The sequence below is a fragment of the Scatophagus argus genome, chromosome 18, assembly GCF_020382885.2.
Source record: "Scatophagus argus isolate fScaArg1 chromosome 18, fScaArg1.pri, whole genome shotgun sequence".
Taxonomy (NCBI): Eukaryota; Metazoa; Chordata; class Actinopteri; family Scatophagidae; genus Scatophagus; species Scatophagus argus.
The window spans coordinates 6,570,199-6,594,357 of record NC_058510.1 but is presented as its reverse complement, the minus strand read 5'-3'; the positions used below and the strand labels follow the sequence as shown (position 1 = coordinate 6,594,357).

General features: G+C 41.8%; 2 protein-coding genes across 6 annotated transcripts; one reads left to right on the top strand and one right to left on the bottom strand.

Annotated features, from left to right (window-relative positions):
- Positions 1-378: 378 nt before the first annotated feature.
- Positions 379-12,265, bottom strand: qtrt2 (queuine tRNA-ribosyltransferase accessory subunit 2). 4 transcript variants are annotated; one of them, XM_046371133.1, is made up of 9 exons: positions 12,128-12,265; positions 11,633-11,906; positions 11,485-11,540; positions 9,623-9,699; positions 8,346-8,555; positions 7,343-7,542; positions 5,258-5,427; positions 1,522-1,636; positions 379-1,396 (listed from the first exon to the last, which is right to left on the bottom strand). In XM_046371133.1, exons 2-9 carry the CDS (start codon positions 11,848-11,850, stop codon positions 1,144-1,146), a joined length of 1,299 nt encoding a protein of 432 aa, XP_046227089.1. In that variant the 5' UTR covers positions 11,851-11,906; positions 12,128-12,265; the 3' UTR covers positions 379-1,143. The 4 variants fall into 4 exon arrangements, with proteins under 4 accessions (XP_046227089.1, XP_046227088.1, XP_046227087.1 ...); XM_046371132.1 differs by having other exon boundaries at positions 11,633-11,939; positions 12,128-12,262; XM_046371131.1 differs by having other exon boundaries at positions 11,633-12,157.
- A 186-nt stretch (positions 12,266-12,451) lies between these two features.
- On the top strand, positions 12,452-24,149 carry ccdc191 (coiled-coil domain containing 191). 2 transcript variants are annotated; one of them, XM_046371129.1, is made up of 17 exons: positions 12,452-12,780; positions 13,460-13,498; positions 13,733-13,868; positions 13,961-14,113; positions 14,696-14,874; positions 15,029-15,252; positions 16,385-16,526; positions 16,601-16,791; positions 17,000-17,249; positions 17,906-18,327; positions 19,672-19,763; positions 20,078-20,160; positions 20,264-20,365; positions 20,521-20,664; positions 21,797-21,949; positions 22,366-22,520; positions 24,005-24,149. In XM_046371129.1, the coding sequence occupies exons 1-17, from the start codon at positions 12,703-12,705 to the stop codon at positions 24,138-24,140; spliced, it is 2,679 nt and encodes an 892-aa protein (XP_046227085.1). In that variant the 5' UTR covers positions 12,452-12,702; the 3' UTR covers positions 24,141-24,149. The 2 variants fall into 2 exon arrangements, with proteins under 2 accessions (XP_046227085.1, XP_046227086.1); XM_046371130.1 differs by lacking the exon at positions 13,460-13,498.
- Positions 24,150-24,159: the final 10 nt, after the last annotated feature.

Genomic DNA, 24,159 nt, shown 5'->3' with positions numbered 1-24,159 from the left:
GCTCAATGTGATTAAGGCAGCCCACAGGTACGAGAAATACCCATTGCTTTTCCATAATTCTGTCACACTCTCCTCTCTCTCGGCCTGTCCTTTGTCCCCCACAGACATCTGCACGGTCTGACAGTCAATTATATCCCATCACCTTCAGAAAGCCTGCATGGGAGGCAGCAGAGACCCATATCTTTATCTGATCTTTATCCTTCCTTGGCAGCAGGAATTGTGGAGTTTGTCAGCTCAAACCTTCACTTACCCTCCCCGAAATCCACCAGAGACAACAACCACATCTGCATGTTGAGAGTGGCATGTTTTATGCAAAGTCTCATCACACATGCAGGTTAGTCAGTGGGTTTGAAAACTGCATGAAAGTCAATCAACATGTGTATGAGAAGCTCATTTTATTGAGTTATCGAAGTGAAACATTAAAAATATTCACAGAGCATGTGAACAAATGATACATACTTGATGAATACAGACGAGTGATGTATGAAATGACAAAAAGATCAAATCCTCAAGGAAATCTTATTATAGACGACTTTTGTTTTATAAATGAATGACAGGAGAAAAGCAGAATTTATTTTCATTTTTTCCCCCTCTATTAACTGGTCACCAAAGATGCTCTATGCTGCTATGTCAATGGGTTCACAGGGTATTAGTCATACACTGACTGCAGACCACAACTGGAGGCACACAGGGATTCAGTCATAGTCAATAGTCCGTCACCATCCATCTTCACGTTACTTTCTTTATGCAGATCCTCCCATCAAGCTTCTATCCCTCTTCAGCCACCAAAACCCTGCCTCTGTCTCCTTCCTATCATCTCTGATCAACACACAACCTTAAGGGAACCTTCTGCTTTCCTCCTCTGAACCCAGGACACAAACAAAGAACAAACATCAGGCAGTTGCCTTCATCTGCTTTGCTCACTTTCTTTATCTTCCTCTTTCAAATGTGCTTGAGACACTTGACCTGAGATACAACATATGAGGAGTGACTCAGTCTCAAGTATCACAGTTCATCTTCTGACTGAACTGAGAAGAGCAAAATCTTTGCTGAGCTTTGATTGCCCCTGGCAAAGTCAGTCCAGTGATCCTTTTGAGAAGAAAGAAAGATCCATCCCTCTTCTATCTCCCAGATTTATCTGCCTCAGTCCTTTCTTTCTGTCTGTCCATCTCTCTTCCCAAGTACACGTCTCTTAAGGAGGTCCAGTTTATCGTTGGCCAGCGCTTCTCTCAGGGCACTGAAGAAGCCGTGATAGTGGGCTGTGTTATGTATCATGAGCAGGACTCCACCTAGCAGCTCATTGGTCACCAGCAGGTGGTGCAGGTATGCCCTCTGGTGGTTCTTACAACAGTAGCAGCCACACCCTTCCACTGGGGGCCTGAAGTCATCCTGGTACCTGGATAGAAATTCCAAGAAACTTTAAGTGTCCATAAATGAAAAGCAAGTGTTCAACAAATGCGTGAAAGCAAATCACTGCTGCTTATAAAAACCCTCTGGGGTTTTATTACAGCTGCCCCAAACCTCTTATCTCTGAGATTGATCTCAAAGGCTGTCATCTGCGCTTGATCATCCACATCAAGTTCTCCATTCTGTTGCGGGTCCCCTGCCGTCTCCCTCTCTTCGTCCAGCTCCAGCACTGCCAAAAATATACATGCATATCATTAATCCCAGCACATATTCACGCCACAATCTCATCTCATTCAGCAAGAGATGTGTCCCTATATACAGAACCATCTATCAGCCTGGCGGCAAAAATAAAACAGGAGCACACACTGAACTGTATCTTGACCCCCTTTAAAAACGGTCATGTGGCTATGTTCTATATTCTCTCTGCCATTATGATATAATGAAGTACTGGCTTCTCAACACCAGTCTCATACAGATGGGTGTTCACTGCAAGGTGACTTCACTTCATATCAAGAGAACTGAATAAAGTAACCAAAACTGAAAGACACTTCATCTTTCATGAAGAAGGCTGCTGTTACTCTCAGGAGGGTACACCATACTGTCAGGTCACTTACAGACAGAAGGGATGTGAGGAAGATGAAAAAGACAGGGTGGAGGGAAAGAGAAAAAGGAAAGAGCGTCGACCGTGGCAATGCACATGATTAAAGACAAGAGATTAAAAAGGCAACGATAGAGCAAAATGGGTTTAGCGAAACAGCAGAAAAGTGTATAAACAAAGCATAAAAAGGAAATATCTATGGGTCTGTGTGTAGCTTAAGGAAGGGGTGATAAGCATGAGAATAAAGAAGCACAAAATGAGGCTTGACCAAAGCTAATAAGATGCAAAGGAAGGAGAAGTAACTTGGACTGAAGAGAAACTCTGCTTTACAAAGGCAGAGAGCAGTTACTACAGAAACAGTGAAGTTGAGAAAATAGGGTTGGGAGTTAAGCTACAGAGAGTTGAAAACCTTAATTTTATGCCTTTTACACTGCTTATTATCATACTGCAATCAATGTTTGGACATAAAAAGGCTGCAGGGACAAAACACACACAACTGTGTTTTTAATTTAATTTTTTTTTCTAGTTTAATTTATTCTTGAAACAATATTTAAATATGTGATTTCAAGGCAGTTCAACCACATCTAATGATAAAAACAACAGCAGTTACTACTTCTTAGCTAGGCTAGGCTAGTTTGTTTAGCAGGACTAGTTTATGTGATTTTTTTGTCCATTATGATTACATTTAGGTGCTACCTTACTTATTTGGCAAAATCCAATCATTTAGATGTTGGAGCACCAAATATGAGTTTTTAACTTTATGAAAAAAGGAAGAGAATTAGCTTTAGCAAAGGCTAACTCACCTGCTAGCTGTAACTACCCTGAGTGCTGCAGTTTGTTTGTTCCAAAAAAAAAAAAAATTACACAAGAAAACCTCCACGTCAACACAGTTCAAAGCTCCTGTGCTAGCGGTGTACAGACCAACACTCACCCAGCTTATAGGACCACTAGCTGCATGGCTAACTGATCTAAGTGAGCTAGCTAGCTAATGTCATCTATAGTTAGCAGCAGTCAGCAGTTACTTTAGCAACTAGTAATGCTATCTGTCCATCAGGATTACTTCTCAACATAAAGTGTGATCTAGTCAATCCTCCGTATCACTATTTTCCAAGCTACTGTAGTCATTTTATTTTGCAAGCATGGAATATGTTGGAAAAACAATAGACATGTATTAAAAATACAGAGCTGGCTTCTTCTTAGCTGAAGACCATGGGCTGGTTGCATGTGATGTAGTGCCTCAACTTCTCATTTTGACACTGTTACATTAAGGTAAAGTAGTTGCATAATGTTGTTTCCGAGTTTTGTCTTTGTACAGCAGAACAGGCAACAGACAAAGTGCAACAAGGGGAGAAAAGAGACTGGATAATGAAAAAGGAAAGTTTTAAAGATGGAGAAAGGAAAACTTCAAGAGGGTGAGAAGGAAGGAAGGAAGGAAGGAAGAGGGTGATTTAGCATATGGCCTGCCATGTCAAAAAGGACCTTAACCGCCCCCCCATGAGGCCTTGTAATTGGCTGAGAGGGGAATTAGAATTTCTCTTGAGGTTTGACACCATCACTGCTCTCACCTCCACTGAACTCCATTACGCTCCCTGTGCAGAATCGATTAGTGCTGTCTGACACTAGATGCTGCCAAATACAAAGCTTCACTCCGCCTGTTGAGTTTAACGTAACTTTTTAATGAAGCACAAAGTTCTCAGCAGGCCAAGTCCCACAGCTCTTGTCATAACATGTCTTTAGCTTTTCACTTGGGACAACAACTAGAACAACAGACCTGCACTTAATTGTTACCTTAACGGAGCCACTATGAGACACACCATTGATTTCATTTCACCCACTGAATTTCTTTCAACCCAATTACTTGTAGTGACTGGGGGCTCGACAATACACACCAGCCACTACACAGAAGCAAACAAGCACACACATAATGTCAATGGCCATTAGATCCATCTCTGATTTTAATGCAAAATAAATCCGCACACTTCTGTCCTATTAATGATGAGGAAACTGCCTCAAACAGAGGTCTGACTTTATCTTGCTGATTACCACACTGAAGCAGATTAAGAACTGTTCACGAGGTCTTCTGCGAGGTCTTCACACTGAGCCATTTATGTCTGATTTAAGATGGTGTAATTACACGAATTCTCTGTGAAGCCTCCCTATGAGATAAATGTATTTTTGTGTAAGAACATCTTAAAGCATTTTCAACTCATTTTCACAGGCTCCTCCTATAGAAATTAACATAAGCCTGCCAAACTGATTACTGGGTAACTTTAATCAGCAGTTCAGTGGTTTTATCAGTTGACTATGCCACTTCACTGTGAATAACATCAAAGTGCTGCCTATTCTCTGCTTTCTAACATTCATATTTCCCTGTTCATGACATCCATACATATTTAAGACAAAATATATTTTATCACTGCTCTGTCCACGTCTCGTCTATGCTCAAAAATGGTGCCAAGTAAACAATTACACCAAAAGAAAATCAGTTTTCCCACCACAATTACATTTTATTCTCATCCAAATGCATCTAGCCAGACCCCCTACCCAAACTCCCAAATTACACTGTGACATGTCAGTTCGCTCTAGGCATATACTGAACTTGCTCTTGAAGAGAAACGTCAGTATTTTCCATTCTGTGGGGTAATTTCCTTCATCACACATTAAAATAAAAATAATAATTTTGTGGCTTTGGGCAAGGTTGCTTTACCTGAAAGGTCATTTGGTTTGACAAGAGCAGAATTACTGAAATACATTATTAAGTACTGCCAAATTCTAAAATGTCTCATTTTACCCCTCCCCCAAACCATAATCATCCCCTTTTAAAATCAGATTTAAACCTTTGTGGATGTTAACACAAGTTACTCAGAAAAGACAGAAAAGAATATGAGGCCTGCAAAGTACAAAACAATACATAAGTTGATGTAACTTAAATGGGAATGTATGAGCAGCTGAAATTGAATAAGTTTGATCTATACACATGTAAAAACATCACAATAATGCTGGAGACCAAGAGAAAGATGATTTAAGTGAAATCATTAAAAATAAAATAATCTGTTTTATTAATGGAGTTTGGTGCAGAGGTCCCTTACATTTAAATTAAAAGATCAACAGTTACTGATCTTGAGTTGAACTTTCTCTCATTACTTTGCTTTGTTTAGCCTTCTTTAATATAATGATTTACCCTCAGAATGATGTAATTTGAAACCAGAAAGCTGTAACGAAACTATTCTTCAGCACAGCTATTCACCACACCTGCAGGGGGCGCTCTACCTGCGCGCTCCGGGTCCGGGGAAATGTCAAAGCTGAAGCACAGAGCGCCACCTCGCTCCGTCACCTGGAAGGGGAAGAAACTCTCAAACAGGTCCATGCCAGCCTCCACACATGCCAGCACCTCATCAGGTCGTCCTACACCCTGCAGCAGTCTGAGAGTCACGCACAACGAAGAACAGCAGAAAGCAAAGCACTGAATTAACATTTAAATAAACCATAAGCATCAATGCAATATTACAAACAAACATCTACAGCATACTGCCAGAATCATATCTCTATCCTCTCACAATATGTGCATCCTTGTGCGCTTGCACTTTTGCAGTTAACTGGCTCCCCCTCTGACTCTCTGCCTGCAGGCTTCAAGGTCAAGCCCAATTTAGCATTTGATAATGACTCCACTCCACTTTCTAGTAGGAAGCAGCATCTCCTAACAGCCAGAACTATCAACAGGGACGGTGTCCCACAGTATCTGACATGAGCTTCTTCACAAGCAAACTTAGAAAAGCTCACTGGATACAGACTGCCCTTTCTTACAGGTCTTCTGTCTCTCTCCATCTCACTGCCAAAGCTCGCCCACCACATCCAGGACATCCAGTCTCAGTGAAAAGCCTGAAAGTTTGCGCTTTTAAAAACATAAACAAACTGAAGATTTTTAATAAATAATCATCAGTAATGTGAAGGTTAATGCTAAGACAGAACGACCACAAATGCCAAGTTCAAAAGATTACAACACTTTAACGTTAAAACCACACACACACAATCTAAGACAATATCTAGTCTAGACTCAGCATATTTATCAGATTATTCAAAATTAGCATATGTAAATTATATTTTTATCACATTTTATGTTTTCGCATTTGTATGTGTGAACTGGAACTTTTAGACTCTACATTAGACAACAGTGTATCATGTTCTCCTTTCTGTATCACAAGGAAAAATTCCTGTCTCCACCACAAAATAATCCTTTAAATTTACTTCTTTGCGGTCCCATATTATATTGACTATATCTTTTTGACTGAAGTACATGTTTTGGTTTTAACTGCAGTCTGAGAAAAAAAAACTCATAGACACTGTAATATCCTTTAAGGTGGAGCTGAGATAATGGCTGATGTGATGGATTGTGGAGGGGTTGGGGGGATTACGGCAGAGCTGCTGGGTTTTCACTTGTAATCAGTCAAGCAGGATAATTAACTGATTGAGCAGGACCCACCAACCGGGTCCGCTCAGCCTCTGAATCACATTGTTTTGCACACAGATCGCATCAATCACTGCACTCTGAACTACACTTCTGCAATGGTTTGTTAATTCGCTAAAGGAAAAGAAATCACATGAACGAATAGTTTATCAATTTATGTATCAGCTGCGAATAATCAATTTGTTGGATGTAAGTAATGGATTAATAATTTTGGTATTTTGTAAATACATTGTCACAAAGCACCCATTAGATGGCTGCTTTCTTCTAATTTACATCATTAACGTAGTTAGAGCCAAAACAGTCAGCCCATTAATTGATCAACAGAAAATTAATCAGTCACTTAAGTCACATTTCAAGCAAAAAAGAAATTTAGGTGCAGAATACATTTAGGTGCTAGACTTCAGACAAAACAATTCTGAGACATCACTGTGGACATTTTCACCATTTTCTGATGTTTTCAACCAAGCAATTAATAAAAATACCAATCAACAGAATCATCAGTTATGAAAGTAATTGTAAGCTGCAGTGCTAAACTGAACACCGTGAACAATTAATATATCTTAAAAGTTCAGTTTACACACAGATACTGTAGAGCTGTACTGCTGTTCTTAAGTTGATGGATAAACACAAGGCACGCCTTGTGTTACATCTGTCTTAATGATGTCAAGATAATTAATAACATAGATGGCACTGCCTGTCCACCCACTGCGCCTCCTTTTGTTGCTTACTGTTGATTTAATGTCACCGACTACTTTTCAGTCCACACTGGAGAGGAGTGTGTGATTAGTGGAAAGAAAAGACCGCCCATACAACTGTAATCAATAAACACGTTTTTGCACACAATTTCTCATACAGTGACAAACAGCGCTGACCTGGGTTTGTCCTCAGGCAGCTCCTTGGTAACAGCAGCGATGAGCTGCTTCCTCAGGGACTGGTCCATGGAGCCCGTCTGGAAGCCGTCCAGGCAGAATCCTGCCACGGGCCTCTTAGCTGTCTCCCTGGCTGAACGCACCCTCTCCTCCAGGATGTCTCCCCCCTCCACCACCCCAAACACCTTGACTCCCTCCAACTCCTGGCAATGACAGGCAGTTTGAGTTTGGTGACAGAAAGATAGAAAGACGAGCAAGAAATAGAAGAAGAAAGAGAGCAAAACCTCATGTAGAAACCACTCAAATCATTGATGTTACAGATTAGAGTACTTGGTGCATGATCGGGTTTGAACTTATTTTAAAATGCCAAAAAAAAAAAAAAAGGTTTTAATCTTGCCAGAGCTGTCTAGATTTTGATGACTCAACATGAAGTTGACTGCACATCACGAGGAGCAAAGTGAGACGTGGGGGTGGGGTGGGGTGGGGGTGGGGGCTCAGCTGCTATCAGGCTGCTCACTCAGTACAATGTTGATGTCAGGAATGCAATACGCTGTCAGTCCTGTTCAGCTCTTTGCTCAACATCATCAACGTTTAACACTTTAAGATTAATGCAACAACAACAAAAAAAATCTATAAATTATAAATCGACTAGGTCTAGAGGAGTACAGCATATTATCTCCTCTGAAGCATGACTGAGTTACAGTGTCATATGTACAACATGACAATCAGCTTCCCTCTGTTCTCGTTTTCATGAAATGAGGCTGTGTTTCACTGCTTAAAAAAAAAAAAAGTTGATTTCATTAGTTATGCTTTATGTTCAGCCCCTACACACGCACTGTTAATGTATTCCTCCTAATCTTCACTGTGTTTCCAGCTGTATCACGGCTGCACAGCAGCCCCCTGTGACAGCAAAAACCACAAACCTATCAATCCCTGTCCCTTGTGCGTGCTGTGCATGACTAATGTACAAGTGTAACAGGACAGTGGTGCGTGTGTGTGTGTATACCTGTGATTTCTGGTGCACCTGCAGACACTCATCCAAGTGTGCAAGAGTCCGATCCACAGATTTTCGAACCCTTTTGCGAGAGGTGTTGTTCTGCCACGTTTCTCCATCTGCCATGCTCTGGTACCAGTCTGGCTGCACGGTTCTCTGGAGAGCCATGAACTTGGCCACTGTCAGCTCTATCCGCCCACCGCTGCCCCACACTGACACTGTCTAATGACAACCCCGACAGGGGATTTTCGAGTGAAAAGACACTTGAGAGGAAACAATAGCTTTGGTGAGGCTGTAATTTAACTAGGATAATTCTCTAGCTGAGAAACATTGCAAAGTTCAAGCCCATTGTGTCTCAAGCAGAGATGGAAATGTTAATTCATGCTGTTAATTTGTGCTTTTATATAATCCTGCCTTGATTGCTGGCTCCCTCTTGACCTCTCTCAACAAATTTTCTCTAAATCCTTTACAAGTGGTCAAAATACAATCGCCATCCACTGGCTGTCAATTAAATTCAGAATCCAAGTTAAGAATAGAGCTCTTCATGGTCAGGCACGTTCCTACATCAGACATCTGCACGTGCTTTATGCCACCAGCAGGTCTCTAAGATCCTTGGATTGGGGTTTGCTTTTGAAGTTGTGGTTCCTGAACTCTGGATTTATGAGCTATAAACACTGTGCAAACCATTTAAAAAAAAAAAAAAATCAGCCCCAGACCCTTTGTTTAGACCTACTTTAATGCAATGTTTCTTTAATGTAAATTTTCTATTTTATTTTTTTGTATAATAGCACACCATTCTGCTTATTCATTTCATTTTCTTAACAATATTTAGTTGAGAAGGCTGATCTTCCAATCTTTCTGTCTGTCTGAAGGTGACATAATCCACCTGTCAGCACCTCTGAAGCTCACTGATTGGCAAAAATGAAGTGTAAAAAACACAAAGTGTAGACTGTGTATTCTGTGTGAGTATTTCTCTGGAGTAGGAGCAGTAACTTCCCATAGTCTCTGCTGGTTGCCTGGAAACTGCACCCCGGCCAAGAAAAAATCTGACACGTGATCTTATTTTTATACTTGTTGCAAGTTTTGCTAGCTTTGGACAGACGCCAGGTTAGCTGTTTTCTACCTGTTTCGAGTCTTCATGCTAAGCTAAGCTAACAGGCACCAGCCACATATTTAGCTCACAGATATGAGAGAGGTACCAATCTTCTTGCCTAACTCTCGGCATAAAAGGGAACAAGTATATTTCCTAACAACTGGTACTATTCTTTAAAGCTGAAACTTAATCTCACCTTGCTGGTAGTATAGCCTGTTGGACAGGGGGCCGCGGGGTCATGAAGCGAGCAGTACAACACACTATCATGAAGACCTGCACAGAGCACAAAGCAAAATGAATGTACATCACTCACAGATGACAAAAAATGACAAAAGGTTAGGCAAGGCGATGGAGTGAGACACTTCATTACTGGGTGTTAATGCGAGTGAGTCTGTAAAAGAACAAGATGTGGCCTTATCGGCAATCCCAGCTGCAGCACATGATTAGAAGGTGAGAAAACAAATAAACGCTGTTATTTCTAATCATTCAATCACTGCTCTTCCCTTTAGGGATTTAAGAGACAGCACTGTGGTAATCACCTGACAGTTTACAACAAGAGGTGCAACACTGATTGCATTTCTAATTTCAAATTTGGTTGCCTGAGGCCAAGCAGAGCTTTATAGCTGAGCTGCTTATGTAAAGAAAAGCGGAATGGGGTCACTTTTCAGAGCCATTTGTTTCAATATTACTCAGAACAGCACCCCTTTATACTCCTGCTCATGGAGCTAATCAGCTTTTCAATACTTTACCCAACATACTGTGTATTTAGAAGCAATTTGTTTTGTCTGTCCAATTTAGCCAGCGATAATAACGTTCTTACACCACACGCTCTACAGAGTGAATTTGTGCATCGAGCATGTGTGACACTTAAGTCAATCAATTAGTCACAACAGCACAAGCGAGTTTCTTCAGATGTGGTTGTTATTTAAACCATGACTAATGCAGAAGGCTAAATAACAATCACAGTGAAGCACAACAGCAACAGGGTTAATTCAAAACAGTTCGGCAAACAGTCCTGCACCTCCTCTACAGCCTCTTAAACTTTGACATGGAAATGACTTATTAACGTCAGATTTTACCGGTTGTTTTGACAGTGGGAAAGAGAGATGTAGTTTAAATTAATAACAGGACTTGAGTCAATGGGAGGACCGAGTGTAAACACAGTACATTAAACAGAAGAAGAAAAAAGACAAATCTGTGCAAAATATTTACACTCACAACCTCTTTCAAGGTCTGTACATGTTTAGAAAGAACGGAAATTAAAATCTAGCGATGTGATGCGTGTGGACATATTCAGAAGCTACTGTAGGAAGCTTTTTAAGGTCACCGTTTCCATCTTCAGTATCACTACTTCATGTATCTGCAGAACCAATCAAACAACAATACAGCTTTCACTCTTAAAGACATAAAAAAGGTGTAAACACACATACTCCAAAGGTGAGACTGAAAGAATACAACGGCTACTGGCTGAACCTTTTCGAGAGACTGTTTTTGGTCATCTGCTGCTTTCAAGGTCCAGAGGGAATTTAAAATCTCCACATAGAAATCTGTTATTTAACTATTTAGACGAACACACTTTGCACAAATTAGTATTTCAGCACCAAGTGGCTCCAATCATTATGTGAAATATGCAGCTACCTGCTCCAATGCTCACATATAAATCACTTTTCTGATATATGATCCAATGTTTTGGCCAATATTGAGACTGATATTGCAAACACCTGTCCATACTAATTTGGGCAGGTGTCTGCCTTTACCAGCACGGATTACAAGCATATCAACAATTTTATACAAATGTAAGGAAAGATCTAAACCCTGCTGAAGCTGTCGGTTATGTTGGTGCCTTTAAAATGCATTGATTTTATCGTTTTAGTGTGGTAAAAAGCTGATTACCTTTTCATCAATACTGAATAAAAATTCCAAATATATCGGAGTAGGATAAGATATCATCATAATTTAAGCCTAATCAATGCTGTCTGGTGTGCTGGAATGTGACATAAATGGTGTGAAGTGATGAGGTGTGAGGAGGGAAGTGCACGTGAACAAAAGTGACGTTACCTGCGAACTTCCTGAATCCACCCTTAAACTCCTCCAACACTTCCTGGTGCTCTGCTCTTCAGGACAAAAATGAATGAGGCGGGCGTTAGATTTCATACGGAGTGCAGTGTGTGTGTGTGTTAGTGTGTGTTAGATGAGTCTAGCTTACATATTGGACAGGGTGACCTGAGTGACAGACGGGAGATTGCTCAGGGTGTGCAGTGTGTCCTGGGTGAGGTGGGGCACTGTGCCAACGTGTGTGTACAGAAGACACCCCGGGACTTCCAGAGAGTGCTGTCCCGTCTTGCCGATCCCCTTCAGGACACCCAGTCGACTTGTCCCCTGAACCACACGGGACAGCTCCAGCTTCATCCTGCTGCCAGCCATAGCTGCGGTCGATATGCTCTTGAACAGATTCACTGAGCTACACGAACGTACAGTCCCTAAAGCACAACGATGATCCCAGTCGGCTAACGCTAGAGGAAGAGCACGTGAATTAGCCACGTGGCTAACTAGCTTCACCACTCTCGCGTTATTTTAGACAAGATTAGATGTTTTGCTGCTCTTAAACGAACGATTTACAAGAAGAACACACACGTATCCAAAGGTGTGCTGGTTTGAATCATTCGCGCGTATAATTTGAGAGCATATTTAATTCTCTTACCTACATAACTGACTGCCTGACAGGAACTACAAGGCGTGTAAATATGTCGTCATCAGCGGCCCCGGCAATACACGGAAAACTACAAATGTTGCCGTGCCTCCCATTTTTGGTCAAAACAGCGTTTTGTTGCGTTGCGCTTTATGCAGACTTTCAAATGAATAGTATTATCCGATTTCTTTAATTTTACTATAATGTTTCAGTGCGTTTCAAACGTGATTTTGGCTCGTTTAAAGAAGCGAGCAGACGTTGCTATGGTTACCACGGAGACGCCTGAACTACAAACAAAGTCTGGTGGAACACGTAGTCCTGAAATGCTTCGTTGACGGGACAATCAGCCTAAAAAAAAGTTAATCCACTACATTGCCCAGAATGCCGTGCGATATCGATGGCAGTTATGTGTACTGGTCTTTCTTTTCGCGAGGGCCCTTTGTACTGACTTCTGAACACTTTGAGGATACCTTTTAAATAGCGTAGTTGGTTATTGTGGTCGGCGTGTGCTATTGGTAGAAGAGGGATCTTTAAAGATGGCGGTGATTAAATTATAATATCAGAGGTGAAGGTCTATAGTTACATAGATGATGACGTTCCCAGGACACAACCCTCACCTGTTCAGGTGGAGGAGGCTCACCAGGAGGAAAACATCTGGAGACAACGTAAGTTGAGTGAATGTTAAAGGCGGTTGAGAGGTAGACTATACTGCTTCTATAACAATTGGTTTTGGGGGAAAAGAAGTTAGCAGCTTATTCCAGATAATAAATCCAAGGTGCCCACCTCAACACGTTCTCTTATCTATAGGGGAAGCATGAAATACGTTTCTGCCAATTTAAAATTTTCTGACCTTTTCCCCAGTATTATCAAATATCCTAAAGAGCTAAAAGATAATTGTAAAAATGTTCCCTGCTGGATTTATGAATGACAGAGCAACACATCAGTGTTAATACTATATATAAAGGCACAGCTCATGTAAGAAGATGGTTTAGAAATGTCATACAGATGGCCTTTCTCAGATACTCACATGCCTGCAGGCTGAGACAGAGATAGCTGAATCGCCGCTAGTAAAGTACCAACTTTTGGACGTCTGGGAAATGATTTTTAAGTAATCTGCTGATTTAACGCAATAGCTAAGCTTCCATGTGAAATAATTCACAGACATCAGGCACTGGCTCAGCTCTCAATTTGCACAATGCACCCACAGCTCAAGGTGTCTTTGAGCTTTGCTGGGCATTTTCAAGCAGGCAAAGGTGATCACGACGCCAGCATTTTCATGGATCTTGTGGTATTTGTTGCAGACAGTATCAACTTACACTTAAAACTGTTTTCTTTCACAAACAGATGCAGTTGATGAATGTTGATGTTGAACAGTGGAGGCAGGTGAGAAGAACTTGTGTGCTGGTGCAACTGTGTGTATTCTGAGTATTTTATTTTCATTTTTTGCATTATTAGATAATTCAGTTATTTGAAGATGTCACCTTGGACTGATGGGTATTTTCAGTGTTTTCTGCCAGTTATAGAATAAAAATAAATTATATAAAGGTGAGATTAATTGATGAGGAAAATAATTATCAGTTTAAACCCTGCATCTTTTGTTTGTTTCCTTGTCCTCAGCGAGTGGAGAAGGCCTCAGAGTTTGCTGTCTCTGAAGTCTTCCCCCAAAAGAAGCCTCATTCAAGAGCCAACAGCCTCGCTGTAACATTGCAAAGCTCTGACCAGCTGAGAGATCATGATGATGCGTTCAGTGAAGGTAGGTCAGCCCATGTTGGCTCAAAAGAGCAGGATGTTGAGCCTTTGCAGCAGCAGTCTGACCAGTAATATTTGTGTGGTTACCTCTTGCAGCTCAGGCCCTTCTTAGTGATTGGCTGAGCAGTAAGTTGCGGCTGGAGCTGGAGATGGACGAGGAAGATAACATGATGTGCTCCACTGAGAGGAAAAGTCCTGCTGCACTGGCTAGCGCTCAACCTGCCGCTGTGAACTACACCAACTTTGACGGTACAAAGCAAGTTGGAAAACAGTGTTACCAGTCCAACTAACTTGAGGCTCAGGATTTTAATTAACCAAGGTCAAATTTCCCTGCCCATAAGGGGAATTAGGAGGTTTACATTTGACGTTACAAGCCAAATTAAACAATGTGATTAATGAACTGAAGGTTGGGTTAGTAGCAGTTAGGGTTAGGGTTAAAGAAGCAGTTCACCACCAAGGAACACTAAATCATTATCACATAACCTTGACTTCTAACTCAGTTAACATTTGCATGACTACCTACAGGGAATTAGACCCTGTAGGTCAAACCCAACAACCCAGGTCATGCTGATGGAGACATTTTTGCATTCATGATTAACTGTGATAGATTATCTGTCTCAAGCAAGTATTGAATCTCACTCAGCACACTGATTTTCACACCACAGTAAAATTAACTGAAGCAAGTAGATGCCTTAAGTGAAAGAAATTACTGTATGACTTGCAAAACAGTCAACAGTGATTTAAAATACAAATAAACTGGGGTTAATTGACAGCCCTTTTTAAAACTCTTAAACATCTTTTAAAAATCATACTTTTCTTTCAAATGCGTAGATTTATACAACTGTCTGGCCGAGGAGGAGGAGCACAGCGCTGTTAACGGCTTCCTACAAGACCTGATGGAACGAGAGGTGTTGGACTGTAGGGTCATGGAGGAGCTGGCGCTGGATGTCGGACAAACAAGAAAGAAGCTCAGAGACCCAATCGTCACCATGGAAGCACGACAGCTGCAGGTATGCGACCAAAGTGAATCTCAAATTCTTCAACCAACATAAGAGATATGAATGCTGTGGGTCGGGAAAGTGTCGCCGCAAGCCAATCAGCTGGAACGATGGGCACCCAAGTTGCATTCTCAATTACATTAATTGCCACTGATTGCCACTGCAGGTGCGGGAGAACAGGGCCCGGCGGGAGGCTGAGAGGCAGAGGCAACAGAGAGAGAGGGAGGCTCAGCGGGACGCCAGAGAGGAGGCAAAGAGGAGGGAGCGAGAGGAGGAGACAAGGAAGAAGCAGGAGGCGCGGAGACAGGAGGAGATGGTGCAGCAGGAGATGGTGAGACTGCGACGGCAGATGGAGGAGAAGAGGAGCTGGGAACAGCTGGTTCGACAGAGGTATGGTATCCACAACAGTCGCTCGCTGAAGTGGTTACTGTCTGTCCATCCAAAATGACCCTTATGTCTGCTTGGAGCTAATGTGATCTTGCCTGCTCCACCTTGAGTGATCCTGTGATGTGCCAGCTCCCTGACTGAAACAACTACAGTGGTAGTTTCCCTGTGTAGGGAACTTGGCCAGCACAGTGAGATTTTTGTGTAATCTCCCACAATGTATGAAACAGCCACAGCTTTTTTCTTTTTTTTTTAAGCACAGGCAATAAGGTAACCTTCATCATGAACATCCCTTGGAAAAAAAAGCAGTAGAAAAGAGACCTTTAGAGTTATAAGGTTTTGCTAAGAATTTTAACAATGAGTGGGAAATTATTTGACTCTAAAACACTTCAAAGAAAATCGGCAGTTGAAGTGAGGACATAGACATAATGGATGATGTGGGAAGTGTAGAGTAGATGTAAATAAAGAAATATTCATTTAGCATCTTAGTATGCCGATATGTAATAATTTGAACAAACTATAAGGCTAAAACCAAGGTTACCAGCAGTTAGTTTTATGGGTCCAGAATATTGGACAAATGAAAAAGACATTAATTCACCATTTCACACAAAACCGTAACCAAGCATCCCAGGGTTGCTGGAGGAAAAGTGAGATCATGACAGTACAACACTTCATGGCAGTCCATCCAAGACATTTTGACACATTTTGGCCTTGAACCAAAGGACCAGCTGATCGCCACCCCTGACACTGTTTATATTCTTTCGGATATTAGTTTTGCTATATACTTAGTGATGTTTTTTTGTCTGGTTACAAAAATATTTTTAAGTTCTGAACATCTCAAAAACTCGGCACAAAAAATAAAAACAATATTGGAAAGAAAGAAAATCAAACAAAAGAGAAGGACAAAGAGAAAGTAACCAATAGATCCCAGGAGATACGGAAAAACAAAGAGATGCATTGCTTTAGTTTGTGTTTCATTCGTTTCATGTAGTCATTACTGTGATATGAACATATATCATTTGGATCGAATATTATTTCTGTTGATACAAAAAGAATTTGTTTACTGCAACTAGTGGGGGCGACAGCAGTTTTGCAGTCTTGTTGTCCTTGTAGACTAATGTGTATGTTTATTCCACAGGGAAAAGAAGAGTGTGGAGGGGCAGAGTGCAGCCAGAAGCCTCCAGTCAGCTCCTCCACTTCCCATAAAACAGCAGCAGGAAACAGAGCGACTATACAAAACACAGAAAAGTCAGACCAAGGTTTACATGCATAATCTCAAGGTTGGTATCTGCACTGTGTTTGGGGGTTGCAGGTCGGTATAATAAACAATTCCCTGACTCTGTGCATGTTTTAGTGTCTTCAGAGGCATTTTTCTGGATGGTATTCAGTGGTGTTGGACCGGAGGCTACGTATGGGTAAGGCCTTGGCCCTCTATGATTGGAAGAGGCAGCTGAGAGCGTGGCGAGCGTGGCGGGCAGTGGTGTGGGAAAGCCAAAAGCAGCGAGAAGTGGCGAGAACAGAGCATGAACTACGAGCCGAAAACAGGCGAGGACCTAAAAGAAATTCCATCAAAGGGTTCTGTGAACCCATCACTGAATAAATCGTGCCTTTAACCACAAATGACACAATGTAAATTACTACCTATGTTTAAAATTAGATGATTAATTATTTCTAGTAGACACTCACTGATTTATATCCTAACTAAGCATTAATTGAGGGGTAAAAATAGGATCACATCTGTTACCTCCTCCAGGCAATGCCAGCTGGCTGTAGAGAGTGACCGAAGGAGGTTGCTGCGGGTCTGTCTGAATGAGTGGCAGCTATGGTGTCGGATGGAGAAGGACCAACGAGAGCTTTTGGCCCAGCAGCAGGAGACTCGCCGCAAGATGGCTGCTTTGATCAATGCTGCGTCAACAGGCAAACTCAAGGCCCCAGAAACACCAACTTATCAGCCAGTAATGGCGCCACCCGAGACATCTCACCAAACAGAGACCACAGAGAAGGTGAGAGCTGCACTAACATATCCTCATATCTGCAGCAACAATATCCAGGGATTCATTCAAATGTCAGCTCTCTTTCTCTTATGCCTCCTTCTAGAAACAACCTGACAAATCACATTTTTAAACAAAATAGACATAAGCCCCATGTTTGGCAGGTGATGCTAAATGCCTCATGTCTGAGGCAATAACTAAGTTTGGGTCTAATCTGAATGAACCTTTTGTTTTTCCAAACATAGCGTTTTGCAATGGATGTCCTGAACACTTATCAACATGTCAGCCAGGGAGAGAAAACTTTCCTGCTGAAATATTCACAACTCTGGAGAGCATGAGAGAAGGAGAGGTGCAAATACAGATACCGAGAAGGTATTGAGCAGATGGAAAAAAAGCTAGAGAGAAATAAGAGTTGTAGGTAGTGGAAGAACGCTCAAGGGACAGAAGAAACAGAACAGGAGGTGGAAATTGCAGAAGTTCATGGTGCAGGGGTCAGTAATGAGGCCATACTCGTGATCAGGCCACTGCTGCTTTCTGTATCCTGGGGCTCAGTAAAAATTGAGGAATTTGATGCAATGACTTATCCCCTTAAGCTTTTTGTAGACCTAGACCTAAAGGTTGGGTTCAATTTATTTATATACAATCTTCATACGTTTCTTTCTCTGTAGGAGGAGCACCACAGGTCAGGCACTTTAGCCCCAAACGCCTCTGCAGTGCATCAGAACAAGATCCTTGTGGGTACTGGGGCCCAACCCACTCAGCCATGGCAGGTGACCCGACGCCACGCAGCACCAACTGCTGCTGAGCTCCATGATGCACGGCAGAGAGCTGAGAACGGCGGCTTCACCTGTCCAAAAAGGGCCGCGTCGCTGGAAAGCAGGTTTGAGAACAGACATGCCGTCCAGCAGCAGATCATCGCACAGCAGAGGAAGCTGCTGAAGGAGCAGCAGGAGCAAATTGCACACCTGAGGGAGGAGCAGAGCATGATGGGCCTGGAGCTAGAAATGGAGAAAACCGCACAGCTCACCAAGCTATCAGTGCTAAGAGGCTCGAGACCAAAGAGGCCCACTTCTGACCTCACAGAGCAGAGGTAGGTTTGCTGTGAGCTTCTCTTCTTCAAATAAGCCATTAAGGTAGCACAAATAAATGATAAATGTTTACAAGTCATTTATTAAGAGTGCAGTAAAGCATGTTGATATCTTTTATGAGGGTCCCATGTTTTTCACTTTCTGATAAGCCAAAACAAAAAGGTTAGTGAATCATCTGCATTTATATGTGTTAATGGCTGGTTCGTTAAGGCTTTGCACAATAATCTGTTAAATCTGTAGCTGTAACGGTGAACAATGAACAGTTAATAAATGAGTGACCAGATGTCCTGCAGCACTTTTCCAGAAGATTTCAAGAGCCAGATTGTTCACAACCTGGCAACCCAAAGATCACCCTAAATAATGGCTTATAACTGGTCTAAAAGATTTATGGCCTGATCGCCATTCAGTGCATATTAGTCAAACTGTGCAAACTAGATTAGATTAGATTAGATTCAACTTTATTGTCATTACACATGTACAAGTACAATGCAATGAAAATTGAACACTATACTACAATAAGTAAGCCGTTTAAGAGAGGGTCAAGTGGGTTTGGGTACTGATCCTTGTACACTATGTTTACTGTTCCACTAAAATAGTTTGTTTAAGATAATTAATTACAGGCTTAAATAGTAAAGTTAGTATAGAAAAGACCAAATAATGTTATAGTCTTAAACAATAAAGCTTAGAAATCAGAAGTAGAAACATAGATGGAATTTTTTTTACAGATATTGTAAGCAGCCTTGCCTCCTATTCATCTCTCTCACTGCTAATCCTTGGGCAATATATTATAGTAACACTAGGTGAGACTGTCCAAGGCTGTGAAATTTTCTTGAGATTATTGATAATCATTTAAGGCAGCTCACCTGCTTTTCTGCAGCGCAGACCATTATATGTGGACAAGTCAGAGGGTAATCATGGCTTGAAAGGGTTTTTTAAGAAATAATACCAGTAGTGCGGACACTACACCGACGTCAACTGGTATAGAAGTTATTATTTGTTAATAGCTTTCCATATTAAACACAATCTCATAGAAGTAGACACAAAGAAACCGATCAGCTACAGAAGGATCTGAAGCTTAGAGAGAGAAGACAGGAGCAGGAGGTTGTGTGAAAGTTAATATTTTGTACATTCATACAGATGAAATCCTATTTCCAAGAAGACTGTATAACCTTGTACATATTTTGTAAGCATAAAGCAGACATTCATTTACAGATATATGGGCCAGGTGTGCCAATTCAGTTTGCCTTCAGTCAGAGTGAAATCTGGCAGAGCAGATGTGAATGTCCAGAAAGAGTTATAGCAGAGCTTTGTTTCTGTGCTTCTGGCTGTCATTGTGACTGTTGCAGGGCATCGAGAGTCACTGCAGAACCTGACAGTCTCTGTACACCTCAGAGGAAAGCGGTCACACGCCAGACAAGAACCCATCCAATCATCACGGGTCAGTTTGCATGTTCAGCAAGCGTAACATCAGGGGACAACACACACAAATTTACATATACATATAAACATACTTGACGGGTTCATCAAAACATATGGATACAGAATACAGTAGCTCTTCTGTCAAGAAAATTGCATGACCCTGAGTCACACATATGGAGGCACATATATAAAAGTCAGTAGGTCCTGCAGCAGTAGCTCACAGTTAGCTTAACTCCCAGTTATGTGTTCAGAATACGAAATGTACACAAAGCTCCACATATACACCCCTGAGACTCTCTGTCTCCCCTCTATCCCCTCTCCCTCTCTCTGAAGCCATGGAGGCCCGCGCACACCGACGTGCAGAGCGGAGGAAGGAAATCGAGGAGCTCAAGAGAAAAAAGGAAGAGGAAAAAGTGGTAAGGGATCAAGGAGTTTGGAAGGGGACCTCCACACTGTTCTGTCAGATAAGCAGCACGTTGCAATTGTGCGAAACAATTAAAGAAAATGCAAACGTTTCAGGCTGAGATGAAAGCTGCTGAGGAGCAGAGGCAGAAGGAGGAGGAGGAGGAGAAACGCACAGCAGCAGAAAAGAAGAAGGAGGAGAAAAGGCGGGAAAGAGAGGTGAGATATTCGTATTTCACAGCTCTCAAAGGCATGAGTCAGAACACAGGAGACTTTTTACTTGACTAAGGCTGAGGGAAATGTAGCAGGACTCTGCCCTGGTGACACATTGCAGAATATTAAAATGGTGGCACTTTGTGTGTGTGTGTGTGCAGAGGGAAGAGGAGAAACAGAGGCAGATGAAAAGGCAACAGGAGCTCCTGAGGCTGGCCCGTCAACACTACCACAGGAAACTGATGCTGCATCAAGGCCTGGCGCCATGGAAACGTCTCATTCAGCTCAAACAAGACAACAAGCAGGTAAATCACCCATCTTCTCTATTTCAGCTGTCAGTAACACATAGAGTGTTTTTCAGCCATGTCCAGCCTGCCCTCGGTCCTCCAACTGTTTTAAGATGCTAAGAAACTTAAGATTTTAAGAAGTTTTGATTCTGGAAGGAAACTTTACAGCGCTTTATGCTTTCCCTTATCACACAAGCTCCTATAACAAAATTACAATAAGCAAAAGGGAAGAATTCTGACCTTTGGGGGTAAATGCAAGTCCCGGTGCACACCACGGATTTGCATAATAAAAAACCTCTCTGCTTATAGGCTTGCTTTAACTTTAAAAAGACCATGTCCAGCATTGCAAGTGCATCTGTTGTATGGCTTAGAGGCACTTAAAAGCAATGTGTGTCTGTTAAAAGCTTTTCATAATTCCCATATGTACATGCACCTCAGTATTTTTAGTGGCTCAAGGATCTCTGGGTGGACATAGTGTTTCCCAGTGTGTGATATGTTTAAAACACTGGAAAAGCCTCTAATTGATGTGATTTATCTATTCATGCTTTAACTCAGTATTTATTATTCCTGTTGCTGGGCCTATTGTCCTTTGACTATTGTTCCACTGTAGTTATATCTGTCCATTCTAACTGTTTTATTAGCTGTGGTAAAGCACTTTTATTTGCTGAAATGCTATATTAAAGTGATTATTATTGTTATAAACTACTACAAACCACATGCTGTGTATCCACAGGCAACCAGATCTAACACATTTAATAGGCCGATAACTGTGAGCAATGAGCAAACTGTCCTGGTAAAAATACAGCACAATAGCAGCAGAGATTAAAAAAGCCAAAGTCAAACCTACCCAATACCCAACAGCAGGAAAACATTCAAACACAAGCCTTACAGCAGTGGTTCATTGACAGTATTGTCATTCGTTCTTCAAGATGTTCCTGTCTTTGCACAGACTCACACAAAACAACATAGAAAGTCTTATCCATACATGTTTCACAGCTAGATATAAATCCTCTTTGTTAAATGTGAGATTCAGTGGAAGGCGGGCACTTCATCATTTAACACCACTCCATTGTTTCAACATGGCACATGTGATTGAGTTTGGAAGCATTCATCAGCGTGCATCAGTGCTTTTCTTTTCAATCCCCGCCAGCTGGCCGAGAGACACCACAATGTTTTCCTGCTGAGGAGGTGCACACTAGGCTGGCAGCAATCAGCAATAGAGTCCTTGTCTGAGAAAGAAGCTTCTGCTGACCAACTGTACCAGCACTTTTTGCTTCGGAGGAGCTTAAGCTGCTGGAAAAGAGTGTGTATATACATGCACGTCCACGCCCTCGTGCACACACACACACACACACACACACACACACAAACATAGTTACTCAGTCAGGACTGCAGTCTTCTCATCTTCTGCCAGTGACTTATAGCAAGTCCTTTTCCTAATCTCCTCTTCTACCTGCACTCAATTATGTTTAAGGTGCTCAGTCTTTAAGATAAAAAAAGGTTTGGCCCATTTTCCAAGTCTTTCCTTGTATAATCTTAAACTTAATGAATAACTTGCAATCCTTGTTTGGTTGTGGACTTTATCGCTAAAAGATAGGTTGAAAGCCAATAAGCAAAATCCCTCAGTTTTAAAAGTTTAAATTTTCAAAGCAACAGCCTTTTAACTTGTGATACACTTTTAAAACATCCCTCTTTCTGAGTGAGTGTCATCTGTCTCAGCTAAAGGACTGGCGGATGATTCAAGAGGAGAGAGCAGAGCGTCTTTATCGCACCCGCACTCTGAGGAGGTTTATGCTGGCACTGCTGGACCACGTGACCCAGGAGAGACTGGTGGAGTGGGACCGTCAGGAACTGGCTGAGGAGCACAGTAACAGGTCTGCTACTTGCTCGTATGTTCCCTGTATGGGTGCTGCAGTGTGTGCCCCCCCACCAGTAACATAATCAACTAACAGGGCATCAATTTAAATTTAACAGGGAGCTGAAATGTAATATCAGCAGACTGTGGTTACGGACTGAAAACCACAATGGCTTGAATTCCCGTAGAATATAAGATTAATTTTAACTGTATAGGCACTTTAAGGGCTATTCCACAAAGTCTCTCTTGCAATAAAGATGAAGTCATCATAATAAAGGTTAAACACCAACACAAGCATTTGTGAGCAGTTGTTGAACATTTATCAATATTAAATATGAAAGCTTTAATGGTGTACAGTGTTTTCCACCGCAAGTACACGTGTATTCAACCAGAAATTACACCATTAGCTCCTTACCCCCAGTGAAGTGCCTCATAGCTGGAAATGTCTCTGTAAAATATGATTAATGGAGTCAGTTATGGTGCTTTGCTGCTCGGGTAGAAACCTCAATACGGCTAAACTAGCTGGCATTACATAGTGTTTAAAGACTGACTTCTCTCTAGCCCCGGGTAATTCCAAAATTTATTTTCTGCAGTAATACTCCTTTGAGCTATTCAGTTAATTTTGTGAGTACAGGTAATATGTGGTTCTAAAAATAGCACATCTGTGAATGACAATAAATGCTCATCAGCCTGCTTACAAATGCTAAAAAAAAATGGCCATATTGTGCTAGTGTGCTCATTAGTGCTAAACAGAAACTACAGCTGTGATAGATGAGAATGACATTAGTTGAAGTCATAACCTGAGTATTGGTCAGAGAGCACATGTGACCAGAATAGCATCCATAAGCTCTTTCAACAGGTTTGTTCAAAGTACTGGACGTATAAAAAATCTGACCTACTCTGGGTGAAAAGTCAATTCATCGTGAGGTGGATGTGAATGCCTGCCCAGAATTTCATAGCAGTCTGGCCAACAGTTGTGGAGACTTTGTACCTTGAGTTCAGAAATGGTGTGAAAGGAAAGCTCAGGGCAGCATTAAAGTCATTAGGATTCATCCTCTCGGAGTCATGAATGTCGGTCCACAATTTTGTGCCAAAGCATATTGTAAATTTTAAAACAACTCACTGGATGAGCAAAAGTCAGTCTGCTGAAGAATTTTTCCAATTTGCATCTATACAGTTTTCCAAAATTATTTCCTACAAAATGTACATTTTAGATCAGCACATACTTCTGGTTTCGAATGTGCTAACGGCATTATTATGTGGTCTGCCACTTTCACAAAATGTGTGTTTACATGCTTCAGCTTCTCAGGAGAGGTCAGCTAAATGACTACATCCTGCAGGTAAATTCCCACTGGCAGCCCAGCTGCCATTGTCAATGAGCCTCCCCAGTAACATCATGTGAAAACCCATTAGGTGTTGTCAACCTACAGGTCCCTATAATTCAGTCTCTTATTGCTCACTTGCTCCGTTTCCTGTCTGTCTCTCCATCTGCCTGCACTTCAGACGGGTGCTGCGGCAATGTTTCCTGGCCTGGAGGCAGCTTCCATGTCTACTGCGCAAGGAAAGAGAGAAGGAGGAGCGGCGAGAGAAGCTGGGACGGAGAGTAGCTGAGGTTCTGCCTGATTTCTGCTCCTTCTGACTGTAAAGCCTCTGGCACG